Consider the following 19,656-nt stretch of genomic DNA (forward strand, 5'->3'; position numbering starts at 1 on the left):
GTCGGCTGCTGGAGCCCGCCCACTTCCTGCACCTGCCCTAGCTGCAGCATGGGGCTTTTCTGTCACTTGGGTGCATTGGGAGCTCCCTGCAGGCGGGACCCACGCTTCCCTAGCAAGTGGCTGGGGCTGAAGGGACGGGTGAGGCCATGATGCCCAGGAGGGCACCGCAGCCCTGAGCCACACCTGGCCTGGGGACAGGGACATGTGAGTAACGGCCAGAGCACACGTGACGTCTTTTGTCCCCTGTCCTGGTCTGTCCCCCTCCAGGGGATTTATGCCCAGAGGAGAACTGATTCCCAGAAGGTCAAGGAGGACGTGGTCAATTACGCCCGCTTCAAGTGGCCCTTGCTCTTCTCCAGGTTTTACGAAGCCTACAAATTCTCAGGTACCCGCAGCCCTCCTGCCTCCATGCCCTCTTCCACCCTCACTGCGGCCACAACAGGGCGAGGCCGGAAACAGGTGCCCCAGTTCGCCAGGCTCCTGCCTGCGGGGCTGCGGGTCTCTCCAGGCCAGTGCGCTGAGTGGGTCCCACCTCCCACAGTAGGTGCTCAGCGGCACACAGTAGGTGCTCAGCGGCACACAGTAGGTGCTCAGCGGCACAGTGGGTTGAACAACTGGATGGGCATGGAGATCATTAGAGCACCTACAGGAGAGGGTGGCCCAGCGCAGGGGCTGGCTGACTCCATGAAGCTGAGAGTGGATGTGGCCAACTGCTCACTTCCATTCGCTCAGCCGTCCTGGGGCTGTCATCTGGGGGCACCTGCTCCATGCCAGGCCTCGGGCTTCACAGAACCACCAGTTGTCAGGCTGGAGGGAGCCTTGGGGCTCAGTGAGTAAAGCCCTACCCACACCCCGCCTCACCGCGGGGCGGGGACTTGTCCGCAGCTGCACGAAGACCCGTGGCACCACTCACTCCCAGAGTCCTGGTCCCAGCACCTCCCCCACCGCACGCGGGGCTTTGGCTCCCAGGGAGGCCGTGCTCTGGGGCTCCGTTTCCATTTCTGTAAAATGGAAAGCAATATACCCGCTGCCCTGGTGGTTGGGAGGATTGGGCAGGGCTGGGCCCAGGAGAGGGGAGGCCCCCTCTCAGAGCCTCGGTCCCTGCCCCAGGCCCCAGCCTCCCCAAAAACGACGTCATCGTGGCCGTCAATTGGACGGGCGTCTACTTCGTGGATGAGCAGGAGCAGGTGCTTCTGGAGCTGTCCTTCCCCGAGATCATGGCCGTGTCCAGCAGCAGGTCAGTCCCACCCCGCACCCCGCTTTCTGCAGAGCAGGGAGTTGTCGAAGCTGCACCAAGACCCGACAGGGTCCTGATTCAGCTCTGACTGAACTGAGGAGGGGCAGAGGGACACACAGACAGACAGATGGGCTCCTGGAATAGACTGGCGTTCTCTGGGCTGTGTCACTGTGGGCAGGGTTGGGCCTGGCCAGCTCTGAGCAGGCACGTGCCAGGCACACAGGATGCAGCGGTGACTGGATAGTCCTCCCCCTTTGAAGCTTCAGTTGAGAGGGGAGATGGATATTGAACAGGTCATGTTAAAGCAGGATGAGGGTCATGAGGGCTGTGGGAGGGCAAGGAAGGCTTCCTGGAGGAAGGGGTATCTGGGCTGAGACTAAAGGCTGAGTAGGAATTAGACAACAAAAGGGACGTGGGCTGGGCTGCTGCAGGCCGGCCACGTCTGACGCAGGCTGAGCTGTGTCGGACCTGGGCGGCGCCTCACCCTGGCTAGGCCAGCCTCTCCCTGGCTGGGCCAAGCCTGACTGCACTGGCCTTGGTCTCCTTCAGGGAGTGCCGCGTCTTGCTCTCGTTGGGCTGCTCTGAACTGGGCTGCGCTTCGTGTCACCCGGGCTGGGCAGGACTGACCCCGGCTGGGCCCTGTTCTCCGTGTTGGTCCTGCAGGGGAGCCAAACTGACAGCCCCCAGCTTCACGCTGGCCACCATCAAGGGGGATGAGTATACCTTCACCTCCAGCAACGCCGAGGACATCCGTGACCTCGTGGTCACCTTTCTGGAGGGGCTCCGGAAGAGGTCTAAGTACGTGGTGGCCCTGCAGGACAACCCCAACCCTGGTGAGTGGCTCCTGGCACGGGCTGCCAGGCACCGGGGTCAGGGGCGTCAGGCAGGTCACCCCCCTTGGCCTTGGCCTGGCCTGTTACCCATCCTTCCCCAGATACTCTTGGCTCTGACTGAACCAAACAGCCGAACTCTGCCTCCCGTCTGCGCTCTGAAGGGACTGTCTCCCTCCCTCCCTCCCTCCCTTCCTGGTCTTGAATACTTACCCTGTCACCTCCTCCAGGGGCGTAGGGGTTCCTCCTCGGTGTCTCCAAATACCCCATCTTCAGATGATGACAGCAGTAGCACCTCACTGAGCATCCCCGAGCCTCCTAGGCCCTGGGCAGAGCAGTGGCAAGACGGAGGGGCAGCAGGCCCTGGCCCCGCCCTCAATGGGGGCAGGGGCAGGGGTAGGAGCAGGGCAGACAGTGCAGTGCCTGTGCAGTGACCAGGGAAGCCAGAGGCTGTGGGAGCCCAGAAGAGCAGCCCCAGGCAGCCTGGGGTGTGGGGAGGAACACGGGTGTGAGTGTTTGAGGCAGAGAGCAGATCACAGGCCAAGCACAGGGGTGGAGAAGGCACGTGTCTGGGAACTGCAGAGTTTGGTTTGGCTGGAATGGGGGAGGGAGAGGAAGGGGCCCGGAGGTGGAAGATGTCAGGAAGGCAGCCTCCAACAGGCCTTACGAGCATGTCAGGGAGTGTGGGCTTTCTGCTAAGGGCAATGGGGAGCCACAGAAGGTGTTGGAGCAGGAGACTGGCCACTCTGATGGCCATGTCTGCGTGGAGGGCAATGGCAAGGTGGAGACGGGGCGGCCAGTGAGCAGACATGACAGGGTCTCAGGTCTTCTGTGTGAGGAGAGGCTTATAGGTCATCAACCCAAAGAAAGATGTTTTAACCCGGAGTCTCCCTCTGCCCACATGCGGCCCCTCTCACCACGGCCTCCCAGCGGGCGAGGAGTCCGGCTTCCTCAGCTTCGCGAAGGGAGACCTCATCATCCTGGACCACGACACGGGAGAGCAGGTCATGAACTCCGGCTGGGCCAACGGCATCAATGAGCGGACCAAGCAACGGGGGGACTTCCCCACCGACTGCGTGTACGTCATGCCCACGGTCACCATGCCGCTGCGGGAGATTGTGGTACGTGGACCGGGTGCCCCTGAACCCCTCCTTGTCTTCTTTCCACGTCTGAGGGAGGGATGACAATAGACACCTGGCCGGCAGCTCCCGTGAAGACGAGCTGGGGGTCCTCTGGGACCACAGACTTAAAGCTGGGGCAGCTGTCACGCCTGGAGAGGGGCCTGAGAGTGCCTCAGTGAGGAAGTGCCCAGGGGCAGGGGGAGGAGGAGGCAGGACGGCACCTGGCTCTGACGGAAGGGCAGTGGGGGCAGAGCTGGGGAGAGAGGCCCTGCTTCTTCGGACTCCCCTTGCGCGCAGCACACAGAACTCAGAGCTCGGCTTCTCCAAGCAGCTCCCTGGGCAGTTATCACTGTTCCCTCCCGCCCTGTCTGGCCTTTCTGACTGACCCGACCTGGTTCAGACCCAGGGCACCGAGGGAAGGGTCCTGAGCCCAGCAGCCTGGAGGCAGCAGCGCTTCAGAGATGCAAGGAGCAGAGGGGCTCCCAGGCTGAGAATGGGCACAGGCCCCCGAGTCCCCGAGTAACAGTCTCCCTGCTACTCAGCGCCCCCCCCTCCCCCCCCCCCCCCCAGCCCCGTGAGAGGGCTCTGGGCTTTGCCGAGTGGATCCCAGGGCCCCAGGTGGAGAGCTGACCTCAGCCCCACCTCTCGGTCTCTAGGCCCTGGTCACCATGACCCCTGACCAGCGGCAGGACGTGATCCGGCTCTTACAGCTGCGAGCACCGGAGCCTGAGGTGCGCGCCAAGCCCTACACACTGGAAGAGTTCTCCTATGACTACTTCAGGTGACGGGCAGGAGAGGGGGGAGAGGGGCCCGGGGCAGGGACAGGGGGAGGGGCCCGGGGCAGGGACAGGGGGAGGGGCCTGGGACAGGGGGAGGGGCTGGGGCAGGGACAGGGGGAGAGGGGGAGGGGCCCGGGGCAGGGACAGGGAGAGGGGAGAGGGGCCCTGGGCAGGGACAGGGACAGGGGGAGGGGCCCAGGGCAGGGACAGGGAGAGGGGAGAGGGGCCCTGGGCAGGGACAGGGACAGGGGGAGGGGCTCTGGGCAGGGACAGGGACGGGGGGGGGGGGGGGGGGGGGGGGCCCTGGGCAGGGACAGGGACAGGGGGAGGGGCCCTGGGCAGGGACAGGGACAGGGGGAGGGGCCCTGGGCAGGGACAGGGACAGGGGGAGGGGCCCTGGGCAGGGACAGGGACAGGGGGAGGGGCCCGGGGCAGGGACAGGGAGAGGGGAGAGGGGCCCTGGGCAGGGACAGGGACAGGGGGAGGGGCCCGGGGCAGGGACAGGGGGAGGGGCAGGAACAGGGGGAGGGGCCCTGGGCAGGGAAAGGGGAAGGGGACTGGCAAGCGGCAGGCTTCTGTGACTCTGGTGGGGGCGTCACAAAGCAACCCCACCTCTGAGCAGGGCCTGGGTCAGAGGGAGCAGGGGACCGTTTTTGTCCTCGAGATGACCCTTCTATGTGTCATCTTATCCTTCCTTCATCTGAGAGAAGGTGGCTGTGCCACCCCAGAGGGATCCTGGGCACTCATGACTCGCAGTCCTGGTGGGGAGATGGGCACACAAGCAGGAGCTGTGACTCTGTGTACCCAGCATGTGGCGGGGCTGCTGGGGCAGAGGCGAGGCTTCCTGGAGGAGGTGGCCTCCCGCTGAGCTGTGTAGGGGTGACTCGGGAAGAGCCCATGCCAGGGCGGAGCAGAGAGGAGAGGAGAGAGGAGGTGGGGAGGGGCAGGGCTGTCTGGGGCACAGATGTCAGAACCTTCGTTTTCCAGCAGAGAAGGCGAGGCCGGGGCTGGAACTGCCCGGCTCACGGGGCCGCAGGGAAGAGCAGGCCCTGTTCTGACCCCTGACCTCCAGCGATGGGGCTGGGTGCGGGTGGGTCTCACAGCGTGGCGCCTGTTAGCGCTGACTGTCCCTGTGCCTGCCAGGCCCCCACCCAAGCACACCCTGAGCCGTGTGATGGTGTCCAAGGCCCGAGGGAAGGACCGGCTGTGGAGCCACACGCGGGAGCCGCTGAAGCAGGCGCTGCTCAAGAAGATCCTGGGCAGCGAGGAGCTCTCGCAAGAGGCCTGCATGGCCTTCATCGGTATCCGCACTGACGGGGTGGGGGCGCGCGGGGAGGGGACCGCAGGGCAGGGTGGGGCCGGGCCTCGGCCTCTAGGGTTTCCATCTAGATGCCTGCTTCCCTCTGGGGTTCAGTTGGGTCCTGGGCAGATGTGGCGGGATGCTGATGGAGCCCCTCCATCCATGTGCCGGCACCTTACAGTGTGCAAGGAGCCACCTCACCATCCTCTCTCCTGCCTGTTATTCAGTTGACAGTACTGTTGCCATGTGCTGGGCCAGGCATCGAGACACAGTGGTGACCAGACCCAGTCCCGGGCCTCAGGGGAGACATGCTGACCGGGATCAGTGCTATGATGGGGTTGGCAGCGCAGTGACCTGACCCAGCCTTGGAGGAGGGCAGGGAGGGCTTCCTGGAGGAAGTCGTTTCTTGGCTGATATCTGAAAACTGAGTAGGACTTACTTAGCCAGTCAAAGGGGAGACAGGTGGGGAGTGTTCCAGACACAGGGAGCAGCCTGCACAAAGGCCCCGAGGCAGAACAGAGCAGGCGTTCCAGGGCACAGCTGGCGGGCAGGTCCAAGAAGGGAATCTGAAGATGTGGGCTGGCTCACGAAGGGTTCCTGTCCTGTGAAGAAGCCTGGACTGTGTCCCGAGGCCATGGGGGCCCCTGGGCAGGGCTGGCACAGATTAGTGAGTTGGACCGTGCCTCCTGGTGCTTCGAGCACTTCAGAGAGAGGATTGGGGGCCTGAGGAGGCAGCCGCGGGAGTTGAGGAGAGAGGGTGGGCGGTGGACAAGGACGGCAGGGTGGGAAAACGATGCCCATTTCCTAAGTGAGTAGTCTGAGGCCCAGGGCCTCCTGCCTCCTGGCCCAGTGCCGCCCCCGCGGCCACAGCCCTTCCTTGACGCGGCCCCCCCCCCCCCCCCCCACAGCCATGCTCAAGTACATGGGCGACTACCCATCCAAGAGGATGCGCTCCGTGAACGAGCTCACCGACCAGATCTTTGAGGGAGCCCTGAAGGCCGAGCCCCTCAAGGACGAGGTATACGTGCAGATCCTGAAGCAGCTGACTGACAACCACATCAGGTGAGCCTGGGGCTGTGGGCAGGTAAGGGGGCAGGCCCATCCCTAGTGCTCCCAGCTGCAGGGAGTCCTGAAGGTCATGCACCCATTGTGATGGGGAGCTCCCTCCCTCCCTCACTCCCTCCCTCCCTCGGGGCAGGGCGCCACCCTCAGGCTCATGTCCTACCTCCGCCTCAGGGGGGTCCAGAACCAAGAGATGTGGCTGTGCCCTCTGAGCCTGTCCTTCCCCAAGTTTAACAGGCCCAGCTCCTCCTAGCTCAGCGGTTCTCAACCTGTGGGTCGCGACCCCTTTGGGGGTCGAACGACCCTTTCACAGGGGTCGCCTAAGACCATTGGAAAACACATATATAATTACATATTGTTTTTGTGATTAATCACTATGCTTTAATTATGTTCAATTTGTAACAATGAAATTGGGGGTCACCACAACATGAGGAACTGTATTAAAGGGTCGCGGCATTAGGAAGGTTGAGAACCACTGTCCTAGCTCCTGCCACTCCCTGCTTCAGCCTCCTCTGGATCCTCCTGCCCAGCCCAGACTCTGCTGTCAGCTGCAGGTTCAGCTCATGAGCAAGTGTCCCATCTCTGGTTCGGGCTGGGCTAGGTGTCCGTTGGAAGCTCTGGCTTAAAACTCTCATGGGCTAAAGGTGTTGGGTCCCAGAGGGTATCACCTTCTTTCCCTGCTGGGCCATCCAACTGCAGGAATGGGCAGTCAGGCACATGTTAGTCTCAGAGCCTGAGAGAAGCCCTACCATCTCCCCTTATGCCCAGACCCCCAACTCCCTCCCCAGCGGTGTCACTCTCTACAACTCTTTCTCAAGAGCCATACATCAGATCTCTTCACACTGACAAACCTCTGTACGTGCCATAATCACAGCCTGGAAAACTTTTCATCTCCTTCGCATATCAGAATTTTTCTCATCCTTCAAAGCCTAGACCCGTGGTCGGCAAACTGTGGCTCGCGAGCCACATGCGGCTCTTTGGCCCGTTGAGTGTGGCTCTTCCTAAGCCTTAGGAGTATCCTAATTAAGTTAATAACAATGTACCTACCTATAGAGTTTAAGTTTAAAAAATTTGGCTCTCAAAAGAAATTTCAATCATTGTACTGTTGATATTTGGCTCTGTTGACTAATGAGTTTGCTGACCACTGGCCTAGACCAAATGCCACCTCCTCCTAGGAGCCCTCCAAGATTCCCCCCCCTGTCAGACACAGGAGCTCAGAATGGTGTCTGAGGGAGCCCGGCGGCTATTCTAACTTAGTGCTATTCAAAGAGGAGGAGAGCTTCTGCCAGAACAAATCACACACTTCTTCCTTCATAGGAAAGTCTTGCTAAAAAAAAAAAATCTTAGTTGAACCAAAGTACTTGGTGACACAGCTGATTTTCATTCTGGCATGAGCAGCTTATCTCCCTGTGGCTATAACTGGCCCCTCATGGTTCAGCTGACTACACTTTGAGTAGCACTAATTGGATCGAGCTGTCAGGGAGGTGGGTCCATTGGTCCTCAGACAGGGGTGGGGGTCAGGCCAGGCGTGTGCTGCTGTGGTGAGGAGCCGAGGGGTGTGCAGCCCGGGTGGTGCTCAGACTCCGTGATGGGGCCGTGGTACCCGGCTGGACACCACCCTCTTCCTGCAGGTACAGCGAGGAGCGGGGCTGGGAGCTGCTCTGGCTGTGCACGGGCCTCTTCCCCCCCAGCAACATCCTCCTGCCCCACGTGCAGCGCTTCCTGCAGTCCCGGAAGCACTGCCCCCTCGCCATCGACTGCCTGCAGCGGCTCCAGAAAGCCTTGAGGTACAGCAGCCCCAGGGGCAGAGGCAATGGCAGGGAGCTGGGGGGCAGGCATTGGGATGGGCTCCCGGCCACACCAGGTTTGTAGGGCGAGCCCCCTTGGGGTGAGGAAATGGGACCATCCCTGGGTACCACAGCGGTCAGCTCGACAAAGGTTGCAGCGCCCAGTGCCCCTTCGGACCCAGTTGAGTCTGGTTGCTCAGAAGGGCTTGGCTCATGCCTTCAAGTCTGTCAGGGAGGCAGACGCCTGACCCACTTCATACCCTGAAAAGCCCACCTGCACCCTTCCCTTCATTCGGCCCCTCCATAGCCCTATGCGGTGGGCGCTGCTATCCCATTGTACAGATGGGCAACTGGAGGCTCTGCGAGGTTAAGTGAGTCACCTGGTAAGACAGGATGGACGGGGATTGAAGTGCGTGTTCCATCTCCAAAAGTTCCCTCGGTTCCTCGCGTCATGCGCCAGCTGGCCCCTGACTGTGTCCCCTCCACCCCCGGCTTTTAGAAATGGGTCCCGGAAGTACCCCCCACACCTGGTGGAGGTGGAGGCCATCCAGCACAAAACCACCCAGATATTCCACAAGGTCTACTTTCCCGACGACACCGACGAGGTGAGGGCCACTGGCTGCTTGGTTCATGGACGGCCCCGAAACACCTTCATGAGTGCCCTCGGGGGCACAGGGAGCAGCCCGAGTCCTCCCCTCCGCCATCCCCACGTTTGCCCCTTCCTCCTGCCCCTCGTGGAGTCAGAGCTCAGTCAGGTGGGCACCGACCCCTGGGTCAGGAGCCTCTGGGTTCCGGTGAGCAGCTTCCTTGAGAAGGTCTCTCCCCCGCCCCCGCCCCTGCCCCCCCTGCTGAGGAGGCCTGGCCTTGGAACAAAGTGCCTTCTCCCTGGAGCTGAGCTCAGTGTGGTGCCCCCTCCCTGGGGCCAGCTCTGTTCCTATCGCCCTGAGCCCACTTTCCTCAGACCTTCCTCCCTCCCTTCCCCCACCCGGCCTGATTGGGGGTCCCCACCACCCTGGTCCCCTTGTCCAAAGGTCCCTTTTGTCCTCTTGTCCCGCCCATTCGGCCAGGCTGCCTCCTGGTGTCCACTCCTGACCCCATCTCAGCACAGCGTCTTGTTCAGATAAATGCGTCCAACATTGAAACTTTCCATCTGAAAAGCAGTTAAAACTTGTCTAGAGACGAGAGACTCAGAAACCCCACGACAGGATGCCGGACACAAGGACAAAACTCTCTAAGACCCTTTTCTGTCCCCTCCAGCGGAAGGTCACATGGAGGCCCCTCTCCCATCACACTCCTCCCTCCGTCTAAACTTCCCCAGACTCTGCAGTCCCTCCCAGCCCACTCTGGGCTGCCTCCCCTCTTTTCTCCTCCCCCCTTTTTCTGAAATTTGCTCTCTTCCTCCTCCTGTCTCTCTCCTTCCAGTCGCCCCACCCCCTGCCCCTGCCCTCTGTGCTCCTCCACCATCACTCAGGCTTGCTCAGCAGGCCCAGGGCCCTGAGGCCAAGGCTGAGTCCTGCTCAGGGGAGGACCATCTGGGAAGACCCAGACAGGAGTTAGCTGCCTTGTTCTTTCCATAAATGCTGTGCCTAGCTCCGGACCCACGGGAGCCCCCGCGGAGGGGGGTGTCTTGCATGGGAGGGGGTCGGTCTCGTTGGAGGCACAGCCAGAGCCAAGTGAGCCCCCCTCCTCCAGGCCTTCGAGGTGGAGTCCAGCACCAAGGCCAAGGACTTCTGCCAGAACATCGCCGGCCGGTTGCTCCTCAAGTCCTCAGAGGGCTTCAGCCTCTTTGTCAAAATTGCAGACAAGGTGGGTGGTGAGTCTTGCCTGCTCTTGGTCTGTTGGTTGGGACATTTGCTGAAGCCTTAGCAACTCATGGGGCAGCAGGGGGAGGAAACGAGGGAGGGAGAGAGGGGAAGAGAGAGGTGCTCCTGTATGTGGCATCCCAGTGTGCCCCCTTACAGGCAGCAGCTGCCCCAAAATCTCTCCTCTGGGGCACTGCACAGCTAGCCTCACACCAGGCCCCTCCCCCCACCCAGCACACATATACTTCCAGATTTGACTTGACCACTCCCTCAGCTGCCTGCAGAGGCCAATTAATCCTTGAACTGACCCTTGACCTGACAGGTCACAAAGCCTGGGCTGAGAAAGGTGAACCTATTTAAGGTCACACAGAAGGGGCTAGATCTAGGTGGGTCTGCCTCCATAGCGGAGGTCCCACATTGCTCCCCACTTCTCTGCGCACGGGGTCAAAGGCCCAGGGTCAAGCCCCTTCCCCTGGGAAGGCTTCCCTGACCAGCTCAGGCAGATAAGTGCTCCCTCCCATTCGCTCCAGCTCCCGGTGCATCCATGTCTGTCTCCTCACTTCATGACTGTCCCTGTGCCTGACACGGGGCGCAGAGGGTCGGTGAGGTCCTGGACCCAGGATCGCTTAGACCAGTGGTTCTCAACCTTCCTAATGCCGCGACCCTTTAATACAGTTCCTCATGTTGTGGTGACCCCCCAACCACAAAATTATTTTCATTGCTACTTCAGAACTGTAATTTTGCTACTGTTATGAATCGTAATGTAAATATCTGATATGCAGGATGTATTTTCATTGTTACAAATTGAACATAATTAAAGCATAGTGATTAATTACAAAACAATATGTAATTATATATGTGTTTTCCGATGGTCTTAGGCGACCCCTGTGAAAGGGTCGTTCGAACCCCAAAGGGGTCGAGACCCACAGGTTGAGAACCCCTGGCTTAGAGCCTGCAGGAGGAGCAGGACGTGGATGCCGCAGAATGTGCAAGGCAGGGACTGGGCCTCGTTCTCAGCCTTTTCCCCGGGGCCCAGAGCAGCGTTCAGCAGATCTTTGCTGAATGACAGAATGGAGTGACTGTCCCTCTGCGCAGGCTGTGTTCTGGAGACACTCAGCAGGCATGGTCGGACAGGGTGGGGCTGGTACACAGACACCCCTTCTGGCTGCCAGAGGGAGTCTGTGGAGAAGGGGCCACCAGGTCCTGGGGTGGGGAAGTCAAAAGACAGTATTGCTCCAGCTAAAATGAGGGGACTAGAATGGCCATGTCCTTAGGTCATCAGCGTGCCCGAGAATGACTTCTTCTTTGACTTTGTCCGACACCTGACAGACTGGATAAAGAAAGCACGGCCCGTCAAGGATGGTAATGTGAGGCTGGGTCCTGGGTGCATCCGAAGCCCAGAGCAGGGGGGGTGGGGGGCTGGCTCAATGTCATACCCAGAGGGTCTCCTCTGGGGCTGGTGCTGGGCATGGGCACATCTTGTACTGGGACCTTTGGGTGACACCCGGCTGCCCTCTGCCGCAGGAATCGTGCCCTCGCTCACCTACCAGGTGTTCTTCATGAAGAAGCTGTGGACCACCACGGTGCCAGGGAAGGACCCCATGGCGGATTCCATCTTCCACTACTACCAGGTGAGCCGCCAGCACCGCTCTGCGGCTGTAGCCTCCACGTGCTGCGTGCGGCCTGTGTGTTTGTGGAAGCGGAGACCTGTGTCCTTGCCGGGGCGGGGCTGTACCTGTACCGGCACAGCCTTGGGGCGAGATTTGTCCTGCTCTCTCTTCTGGGATGCTCTTCTCTCGGGTCTCTTCCTCTTTACCTGCTGAGCTTTTGGATGTGAATTCCATCATCGGATGTGCCTTTTTTTCAATTACACTTAACATTCAATAGTATTTTGTATTAGCTCCAGGTGTACATCATGGTGGGTAGATAGTCATATACTTTACAAAGTGTCCCGTCCAGCATTTTCAGTACCCACCTGGCAGCATGCCTAGTTATTACAATGTTATTAACTATGCTTCCTATGCTGTACTTTAGATCCCCATGACTATTTTGTAACCGCCAATCTGTACTTCTCAGTCCCTTCACCTTTTCCACCCAGTCCTCTAATCTCTCACCCCTCTGGCCACCATCAGTCTGTTCCTTGTATTTATGAGTCTGCTTCTATTGGTTTATTTTGTTCTTTAGATTCCACATGTAAGTGAAATCATATGGTATTTGTCTTTCTCTGACTGCCTTATTTCACTTAGTATAATACCCTCATCCATGCTGTTGCAAACGTGTGTGGTTTTTTTGGGTGAGTAATATTCCATTGTGTATATGTACTACAGCTTTTTTATCCGATTGTCTACTGATGGGCACGTGGGTTGCTTTCATAACTTGCTTATTGTAAATAACACTGCAATGAACATAGGGGTGCATATATTCTTTCAAATTAGTGTTTTGGGTTTCTTTGGATATACTAGACCCAAAAGTAAAATTGCTGGGTCAGAAGGCAGTTCTATTTTTAATTTTTTGAGGAATCTCCATGCTGTTTTCTATGAATCATCTTAAGGGAAGTCTTTCCTGCCCCTGAGACTCTATCAAGTCACTTTGTTCTGTGTTCTCATAGCACTGGGAATATTTCCTTCAAAGATTGGGATTGTACATTGGTTTGATGTGATAATGTCTGTTCTTGCTTTGCCTATAAGTTCAGTGAGAGTAAGGAGGATATATGTTGTTGCTTATAGGGCTCGGCTCATAGTTGATGCTCAATAAGTAGATGTTGGCTTGATGGGTGGGTGAATAGGTGACTCTGTGAATGGATGGGAGAAGGATGGATGGTAAATGAATTTTTGAATTGGATATCGGTGAATGGATGGGTGAATGGGTAAGTGGGTAGGAGGGTTGGTAGGTAGATGGATGAACAAATAGGGAAATGGGTGGAAACAGATGTGTGGGTAGACCCATATGGCTGGGTAGATGGATGGATGAGTGGGTATAGATGAGCAGATAGGTGGTAGCGTGGATGAGTATATGACTGAGTACGTGAAAAGATGGGTGGGTCACCATTGACTTGGGTTTCTGATTTGCCCTGTGTCCTCAGGCAAGCCTCCATTTCCCTACGCTTTAAACAAGAGAGCTTCAAGGCTCCAGGAGCCTGTGGGTGGTGCTGGCCCTTTAGAGGATTCATCTGTGTTTTTGAGTTACCCGTCATGCTCAGTTACTCTGGTTCTGGGTCTGGAAGTTCAAGGTTCGGAATGGGCTGGTGCTGCTGCTGAAACCAGCCAGTCTCAAGGGATCAGTGGAAGGAGGCTGGCTGAGAGGCTTTTCCCACAGAAGGACAGGCCTGGGCAGAGAGGCTTTTCCCACAGAAGGACAGGCCTGGGCGGGCTGGTGAATCGTCTCAGGTTCACCAGCTGATCACTCTGAGTTTCTGCGTTTTTGAAATGGGACTGCTCACCCCGCTGGACTGTTATGAGGGGAAATGACATACTATTCCCACGAAGCTCTGTTTTGAACTGCAACGTGCTGAACCTGTGCGGGCACAATTGCTGCTGTCCTGCCCTGTGCCATTTCCCCTTGAGGAGGCTGGAGAAGCAGGTGGACCCAGCCTCAGGGTGGTAGGGAAGAAGTCCCTGCCTCCCTGTGACCTGTTCTGTCTCTGGCAGGAGTTGCCCAAGTATCTCCGAGGCTACCACAAGTGCACGCGGGAAGAGGTGCTGCAGCTGGGGGCACTGATCTACAGGGTCAAGTTCGAAGAAGACAAGTCCTACTTCCCCAGTATCCCAAAGCTGCTGCGGGAGCTGGTGCCCCAGGACCTCATCCGGCAGGTCTCACCTGACGACTGGAAGCGGGTGAGCATGGGGGAGGCGGTGGGAATAAGGTCCCCCACAATGGGTCTCCGGGCACCCCAGGGGCCAAGGAGCAGCCAACAGCCCAGGGAAGCGTCTCCTGTGGCCCCGCGTGTGATAGGGTCACCCTCCCATTCCCTCTCCACTTGCTGTAGTCTCCAGTCTTTCAGGCAAAGGAGTCAGGCAAAGGCCACTTTGCAATAATGTTCCATCCTGGTTACCGTGGTTACTGTGATGGCTGTGGTGTCCTGGCTTTACTTGATTGCTACTCTTTGGCCTGCTTGCTTGGGGGAGGGAAGGGAGGGCAGCAATCCACTAACTGGGACAAGGAGGCAGCTCCTCATGGCTCCAGGATCCCATCCTTTGCCTGGCCCTCCAAGGCCCATGACAGCTGCTGACAGAGCAGATGGGGGAGGGGCAGGGGAGAAGACTGACCCAGCCTCCCCCTGCAGTCCATCGTCGCCTACTTCAACAAGCACGCGGGGAAGTCCAAGGAGGAGGCCAAGCTGGCCTTCCTGAAGGTCATCTTCAAGTGGCCCACCTTTGGCTCAGCCTTCTTCGAGGTGAAGGTACGCTGTGGGCGGCTTTTCAGAGGAGGGAGGTGGGGGGAGGGGGCTGAGAAGACAGGGACTCCTCCCCAGGACCGTGGGTAGCAGCGGCGGCCTCTGCGCCTGCCCTGGCCTGGAGAGGAGGAGAGCTCAGGACCTGTCTCAGCCGGGTGTCTCGGCTAAGTGCTGAGCCCTGGACTCGGTGCTGGACACAGAGGGACAAGACCTCAGCCTGGAGGGAAGCAGATGTGTAAACAGGCCAGACTCTCAGAGGATAATCTGTGGGAGCTCTTGTCAAGGTGGCATGGCAGGGCTGCCAGCACCCTGCCCCCCTGGCACCGAGTTGGCAGGAGAGGTCAACTTAATCCCAGCTGGAGCGTCTTTATTCTGCCCCAAATGCACACAGCTTTTCCTGCTCTGGGTCCCCACCTGATGATTTTTTACTTTCTTTACTAGCAAACTACGGAGCCAAACTTCCCGGAGATCCTCTTGATTGCCATCAACAAGTATGGGGTCAGCCTCATCGATCCCAGGACCAAGGTGAGCAGAGACAGGGCAGAGCAGGCAGGGGCAGGCTGCTCTGTCTGCACCCCTAATAAAGCCCCTGCCAGCCTCCACCCTCACGTCACCTGCCCTCGTGGCCACACATCTTGAGAGGCTGTGTTTGTTCCGTCTACTTCCTGACCCTCATCAGCTCCATCCAAATGGCTCTGCTAGTTACTCACGCCTTGTTACTAAACCCAGGGAGCTCCTTAGTACTAACCTGTCAGCATCATTGGACGCTACCATCCACTCTGTCCTTCCTACATGCTCTCTGCCTGCTGTGGGCAGCATGGCAGGCTGTGCTGGGGTGACTAATGCTCATATTTATGGGCCAAGCACTCCCACCCAGGGGACCAGGAAGCACAGACCTACCACGTGCACAGGAAGACAGCTGCACTGCGGGCACCAGTGATACCTGTCTTCCTCTTGGCTCCGTGTTTGCCTGGTTTTCCTCTCAGACCCGTCTGTGGGCTTCCTCTCTATCCAGCCCATAACACTGTGTTCCCCAAGGTTCTGTCCTGTCTTTTCTTTTTAATCTTTCTTGTTGAAAGTATTACATATGTCCTCCTTTTCCCCCATTGACCCCTTCTAGCCCCCCCGCCCCCGCTGTCGTCTTCTTGTCTCTTTCCTAGACTTTCCCTGGAGTCTCACCCAGGACCACAGTTTCAGTTCCTTTAGGCCTCCGACATGTCCACTCCCAGTCCCACATCCCAGCAGTCTCCTGACTCCCTTGGGTGTCCCGCCTGCTGGTCCTAACCCAGACGTGGAGCAGGAAGGCCCCTGCCTCCCAGCAGCACTCTGGCAGAGCTAGCCTCTACCCTCCTGCTCGTCTTCCCAGGGCCCCAGTCCCTTCCTATGGGTGGTGTCTGTTGGCTGGAGCTGAAGGGAGTGAGGCCAGAGAGTCCAGGCTGTGCAGCCTCAGACCTTCTGTTCCCCCAGGACATCTTGACTACGCACCCCTTCACCAAGATCTCCAACTGGAGCAGCGGCAACACCTACTTCCACATCACCATTGGGAACCTGGTGCGCGGGAGCAAGCTGCTCTGTGAGACGTCCCTGGTGAGAGCTCCTTTCCAGGCCTGGCAGGCGCCCCTGCCGCACTAAAGCTTCAGCTGCTCTCCAGGCCCTGGAGCAAACATGGGGAGTGCGTGGCTTGGCCTGGGGCCAGGATCTAGTCAGGTTGGGGCCAAGGTCAGGTCATTTTGAGGCTCAGCTTTAGGTCTGGGAGAAGAGGCTTAATCTGGGGCTGAGGAACAGACCCCTCCTGCAGTAACTATTGTTTGAGTGCCTTTAGTACCTGGGGAGTGAGCCTTCAACTCTGAGTTCAACAGTAAAACCATTACCAACGAGGCCTCCTGGACTCAATTTCCAAGGCATAGCTTCACTTGTAGCCTTTAGAGTCATTCTTGGAGGTAGGCTTCCAGGATGTGAGGGACCCGCAAGCTAGGCCTTCATGTGGGGTCATACAGCTTAGACCCGTAGACATCTACCTGGAGGAATCCAGCCCCTCCACTGTGCAGCTGGGGAGACAGAATCCAGAGTGGACGAGAGTTGCCTTGTCCAGGGTGCTGCCTATTGCACTTCTCTGGGAGCTGGGTGTGCGTGGGCTGGGCCTGTCTTTTTTTGCACTGTTTATCATCTTGCCACTGTCTCCAGGGCTACAAGATGGATGACCTCCTGACTTCCTATATCAGCCAGATGCTCACGGCCATGAGCAAACAGCGGGGTTCCCGGAGTGGCAAGTGAACAGTGTGGAGGCGGCACTGGCTCTGTGCCTGCACCTCAGGTGGCAGCTAGGGGAAGACCTTTGCCATCGGGCAGAGAAGCTGGGCCGGCCAGCCACCAGTGACAGCACCAGCTTGGACTCTGGTCCTCCTTCCAGTGAAGTGGCCTTGCTGGGGTGCAGAGCACCCTTCCAACACCCCTAAGGCCCGCAGGTAGGATTTGGTCCTGGCTGTGGCCTTCCCGGTTGTAAGAGCCTGTGCTCCGTGCACGCTTCTCTCATCCCAGACCAGCCCGGCCATGCGAACTCCTTTGGCTTTCTGTGCGCACTGGGACCAGGAATCAAGAGGACACCCTAGTTCTCCATCCTGGGGGCAACCAGACCAAACCAACCTAATCAAGAGTATTCTGACACCTAAGGACTGGACTGGTTGAATTCCCGTACGTCCAGGACCCTCAGCTGGGGTGGAGGAAACGGACTCCTCTCTCTATTGCAGTGTGAGTGCTGAGCCCCTCTTTCCTGACCACCTCAGGTCATAAAGCACGTGTTTCACCTTCTGGCCTGGGAGTGTTTCTAATGGGAGGAGGAGGGAAAGAGTCTGTGGGGACAGGGCCCTGTTGGCTGTGTAACTCTCTCCTTGGTCTATGTGTACTGGGCCAAGCTGGTCTGGGCCTGGGGGTAGGGGTGTCTGAGCCCAAGGTGTGCTTGAAAGAGATTTAAAAGACTGGCTGAGACAAGGGCAGATAGCAGAGAAATGCTGGGCTTCGGCCTGGGAGGTCAAGGAGGGACTGGCTTCTGAGCCTTCACCAGGGCCAGTGGAGCCGGAGTGGCCCCGGAATCCTGCCAGAAACATCTTGGTTCATCAAGAAATCACTGAGAACCCCAGGAACAATGTCTCTTTGGGTTAAATCCCTACATCCAGTGGGTGCCTGTAAAATGCTACTTTGTCACCAGGATGGACAACCAAGTTTGGCCATGACCTGGGCAGGTCTGGAGCTGGGGGCTTCAGAGAGGCAAGGTGTGATTTGGGGCTGTGGCCGGGATGAGTGCCTAGTGAGGTGACAGGGGAGAATCCCCTTGAAGTGGGTGTGTCTGTGATCTGCCTCGGGGTCCCCCTGATACTTCAGCAGAGTCAGGTCCTGCTTGCCCTCACACACTCAGGTGTTTAGCATCTAGGTGCCCAACCGACCCACAGGGAGTACTATTCCTGTTCTCCGCAGCTGCCTGTGGGAGAGGGAGGGGGGGTTGAGGAAACGCAGGCCCCAAACCATAGCCCTGCCTTCTGGGATGGTCGTGTTGCTGTCCTAGACTGTCCTGCCCCTCCCTTCTCCCACGCCCCCCGCCCCCAACCCCGAGTGGTTACTTGCCTCCACAGTCAGTCCAGGATAAGGCTGGGCCTGGGGGAAGGTGCTACAGTGGTCTGCCCCTACACCATCATCGTATAGATGGGGACACTGAGGTCCAGATAAGTGTGAATAGGTGATGGTCACCTAGTGGAACTCAATTCACTGCTTCTACTATTGGGATCCCACACAGAAGGGGCTCCAGCTGCTTGTTCTAAATTGTAGTTTCCCTTCAAGGAATGCGCCCTTCTTTCCATTGGGGAATCAGCCAACAGCAAACTATTAGGAAGCATCATCCCACTTCCCACTAGATCACAAAGAATGCCTGTGGATAAAATCTTTGCCCCTAACATGCCCAGGCCACCTCTCATTTTCTGACCCAGGATGGCATCCCTTTTGCACTCATCCCCTAGTCTTTGTCAGCCTGAGTCATCACAGAAGGGTCCAAAGAATGCATACTCCACTTACCTTCTGTCTTCCTGAAAGGTTGCCTTTATTTACATGCTGAAGTTCACCGCCGCCGCTCCATTAGCAGGGCTACTATGAAGGGTTCGGATGAGAAAAACCTGTATCATCCAGGGAAGAATGCGCTCCAGCTCCAAGACCACAGCAGTTGTTATCCCTCTTGCCTACACCCTGGAGCTGCATCCTTTATAGAAAGGCTAGACCAGACGTTCTCCATCGAGCTTCCAATGCTCTTCTGCACTCCCTTCTTGACCACTCCCCACCATCACCACCCTTAGGCACAGAGAGGAAGAATCAGAAGGGGGCAAGATGTGGCTCATTCTTTGAAGAGAGCCCAAAGGAGAAGGACATATTGGATGTGGTGGAAAACATCATAAAACAGGATTCTTGGGAGTATTCAACAGTGGGAGTCTTTTGGGGTTGTTTTAGGGTGAGGGGTGTCTATGGAGGAAACTGCTGGGTCCTTTGCCTCTGGCACTGCAGTCTGGAGGGTGCCCTCTGTTGGCCTTCTTGGTGAGCGCTGGGATGGATTCAAAGGCCTTCTCAGTGGGCACTGGTTGTCTAAGGTCATCTGTAGCAGGCTCGGTGGCTTCCTGGACTGATTATGGTTCAATGTCTTTTATCCTGGTTAAACCTCAGGAGGGGCTGCTGGAGGCTCCGGGCTTTCCCCAACTTGGGAAGGAGATGGCATGGCTGCAGAGTAATCTTCTCCTTTCTCCCTTTTTCTCCCTTTGTATCTTATACTTCCAGTATCTGTGGGATAGAAAAGACAAACACACGGAGTTCTCAAATGTCACCTCTCCAATCCCTGTTGGTCATGTAGTGAAATCCTCATTATATTTAAAATGTTAGTCCCTCACTTACCATCTCAGGTTCTTTCCCCCTAGTTCTCCCTATCCCAGACTTCGTGCAAACTTTATCATGGTCATGCAATTCGGCATGCCGCTGGAATTGAAGAGTCTATTGTGTCAGGTTCCAACCCCCCAGGGAAGCCCTCAGAAGACAGAAATTAACATTCTCTTAAAGTTCATGCACTTCACAACCATTGCCTTAAAAAATGAACACAAGAAAAAGAGATAAATAATGAACACTCCTCTATTAGAATAGGAGCTTCTTATGGTCAGAGACTTTGTCTTGCTTGCCACTAGATACAGTATTGTCACATAGTAAGTACTCAAAAAATAATTTTTATCTAGCTGACTAATAGAAAAAATAGAAGGTGGAGAGGTCTTCTAGCAATGGAGCTGGGAATTTGACTCTTACCAAAGACAAATTAAAAACTGGAT

General features: G+C 57.5%; 2 protein-coding genes across 2 annotated transcripts in view; one reads left to right on the forward strand and one right to left on the reverse strand.

Annotated features, from left to right (window-relative positions):
• MYO7A (myosin VIIA) overlaps positions 1-17,565 on the forward strand; it is a 78,485-nt gene extending 60,920 nt beyond the window's left edge. Inside the window, exons 32-48 of the mRNA XM_070426867.1 lie at positions 268-385; positions 1,111-1,237; positions 1,901-2,070; positions 2,998-3,188; positions 3,845-3,969; positions 5,111-5,268; positions 6,176-6,329; positions 7,961-8,116; positions 8,616-8,721; positions 9,809-9,922; positions 11,193-11,280; positions 11,443-11,549; positions 13,566-13,751; positions 14,201-14,317; positions 14,753-14,836; positions 15,779-15,898; positions 16,496-17,565. Of these exons, the coding sequence (XP_070282968.1) occupies positions 268-385; positions 1,111-1,237; positions 1,901-2,070; positions 2,998-3,188; positions 3,845-3,969; positions 5,111-5,268; positions 6,176-6,329; positions 7,961-8,116; positions 8,616-8,721; positions 9,809-9,922; positions 11,193-11,280; positions 11,443-11,549; positions 13,566-13,751; positions 14,201-14,317; positions 14,753-14,836; positions 15,779-15,898; positions 16,496-16,585 (2,211 nt within the window). The 3' untranslated portion in view covers positions 16,586-17,565. The remainder of the gene's footprint in view (positions 1-267; positions 386-1,110; positions 1,238-1,900; positions 2,071-2,997; positions 3,189-3,844; positions 3,970-5,110; positions 5,269-6,175; positions 6,330-7,960; positions 8,117-8,615; positions 8,722-9,808; positions 9,923-11,192; positions 11,281-11,442; positions 11,550-13,565; positions 13,752-14,200; positions 14,318-14,752; positions 14,837-15,778; positions 15,899-16,495) is intronic.
• An 837-nt stretch (positions 17,566-18,402) lies between these two features.
• The window catches only part of GDPD4 (glycerophosphodiester phosphodiesterase domain containing 4), an 85,775-nt gene continuing 84,521 nt past the window's right edge, over positions 18,403-19,656 (reverse strand). Inside the window, exon 15 of the mRNA XM_070427045.1 lies at positions 18,403-19,123. Coding sequence (XP_070283146.1) covers positions 18,999-19,123 — 125 coding nt within the window. The 3' untranslated portion in view covers positions 18,403-18,998. The remainder of the gene's footprint in view (positions 19,124-19,656) is intronic.

The sequence above is a fragment of the Myotis yumanensis genome, unplaced genomic scaffold (assembly GCF_028538775.1).
Source record: "Myotis yumanensis isolate MYYU_CA2020_CCGP unplaced genomic scaffold, mMyoYum1.0.hap1 SCAF_10, whole genome shotgun sequence".
NCBI classification, from domain to species: Eukaryota; Metazoa; Chordata; class Mammalia; order Chiroptera; family Vespertilionidae; genus Myotis; species Myotis yumanensis.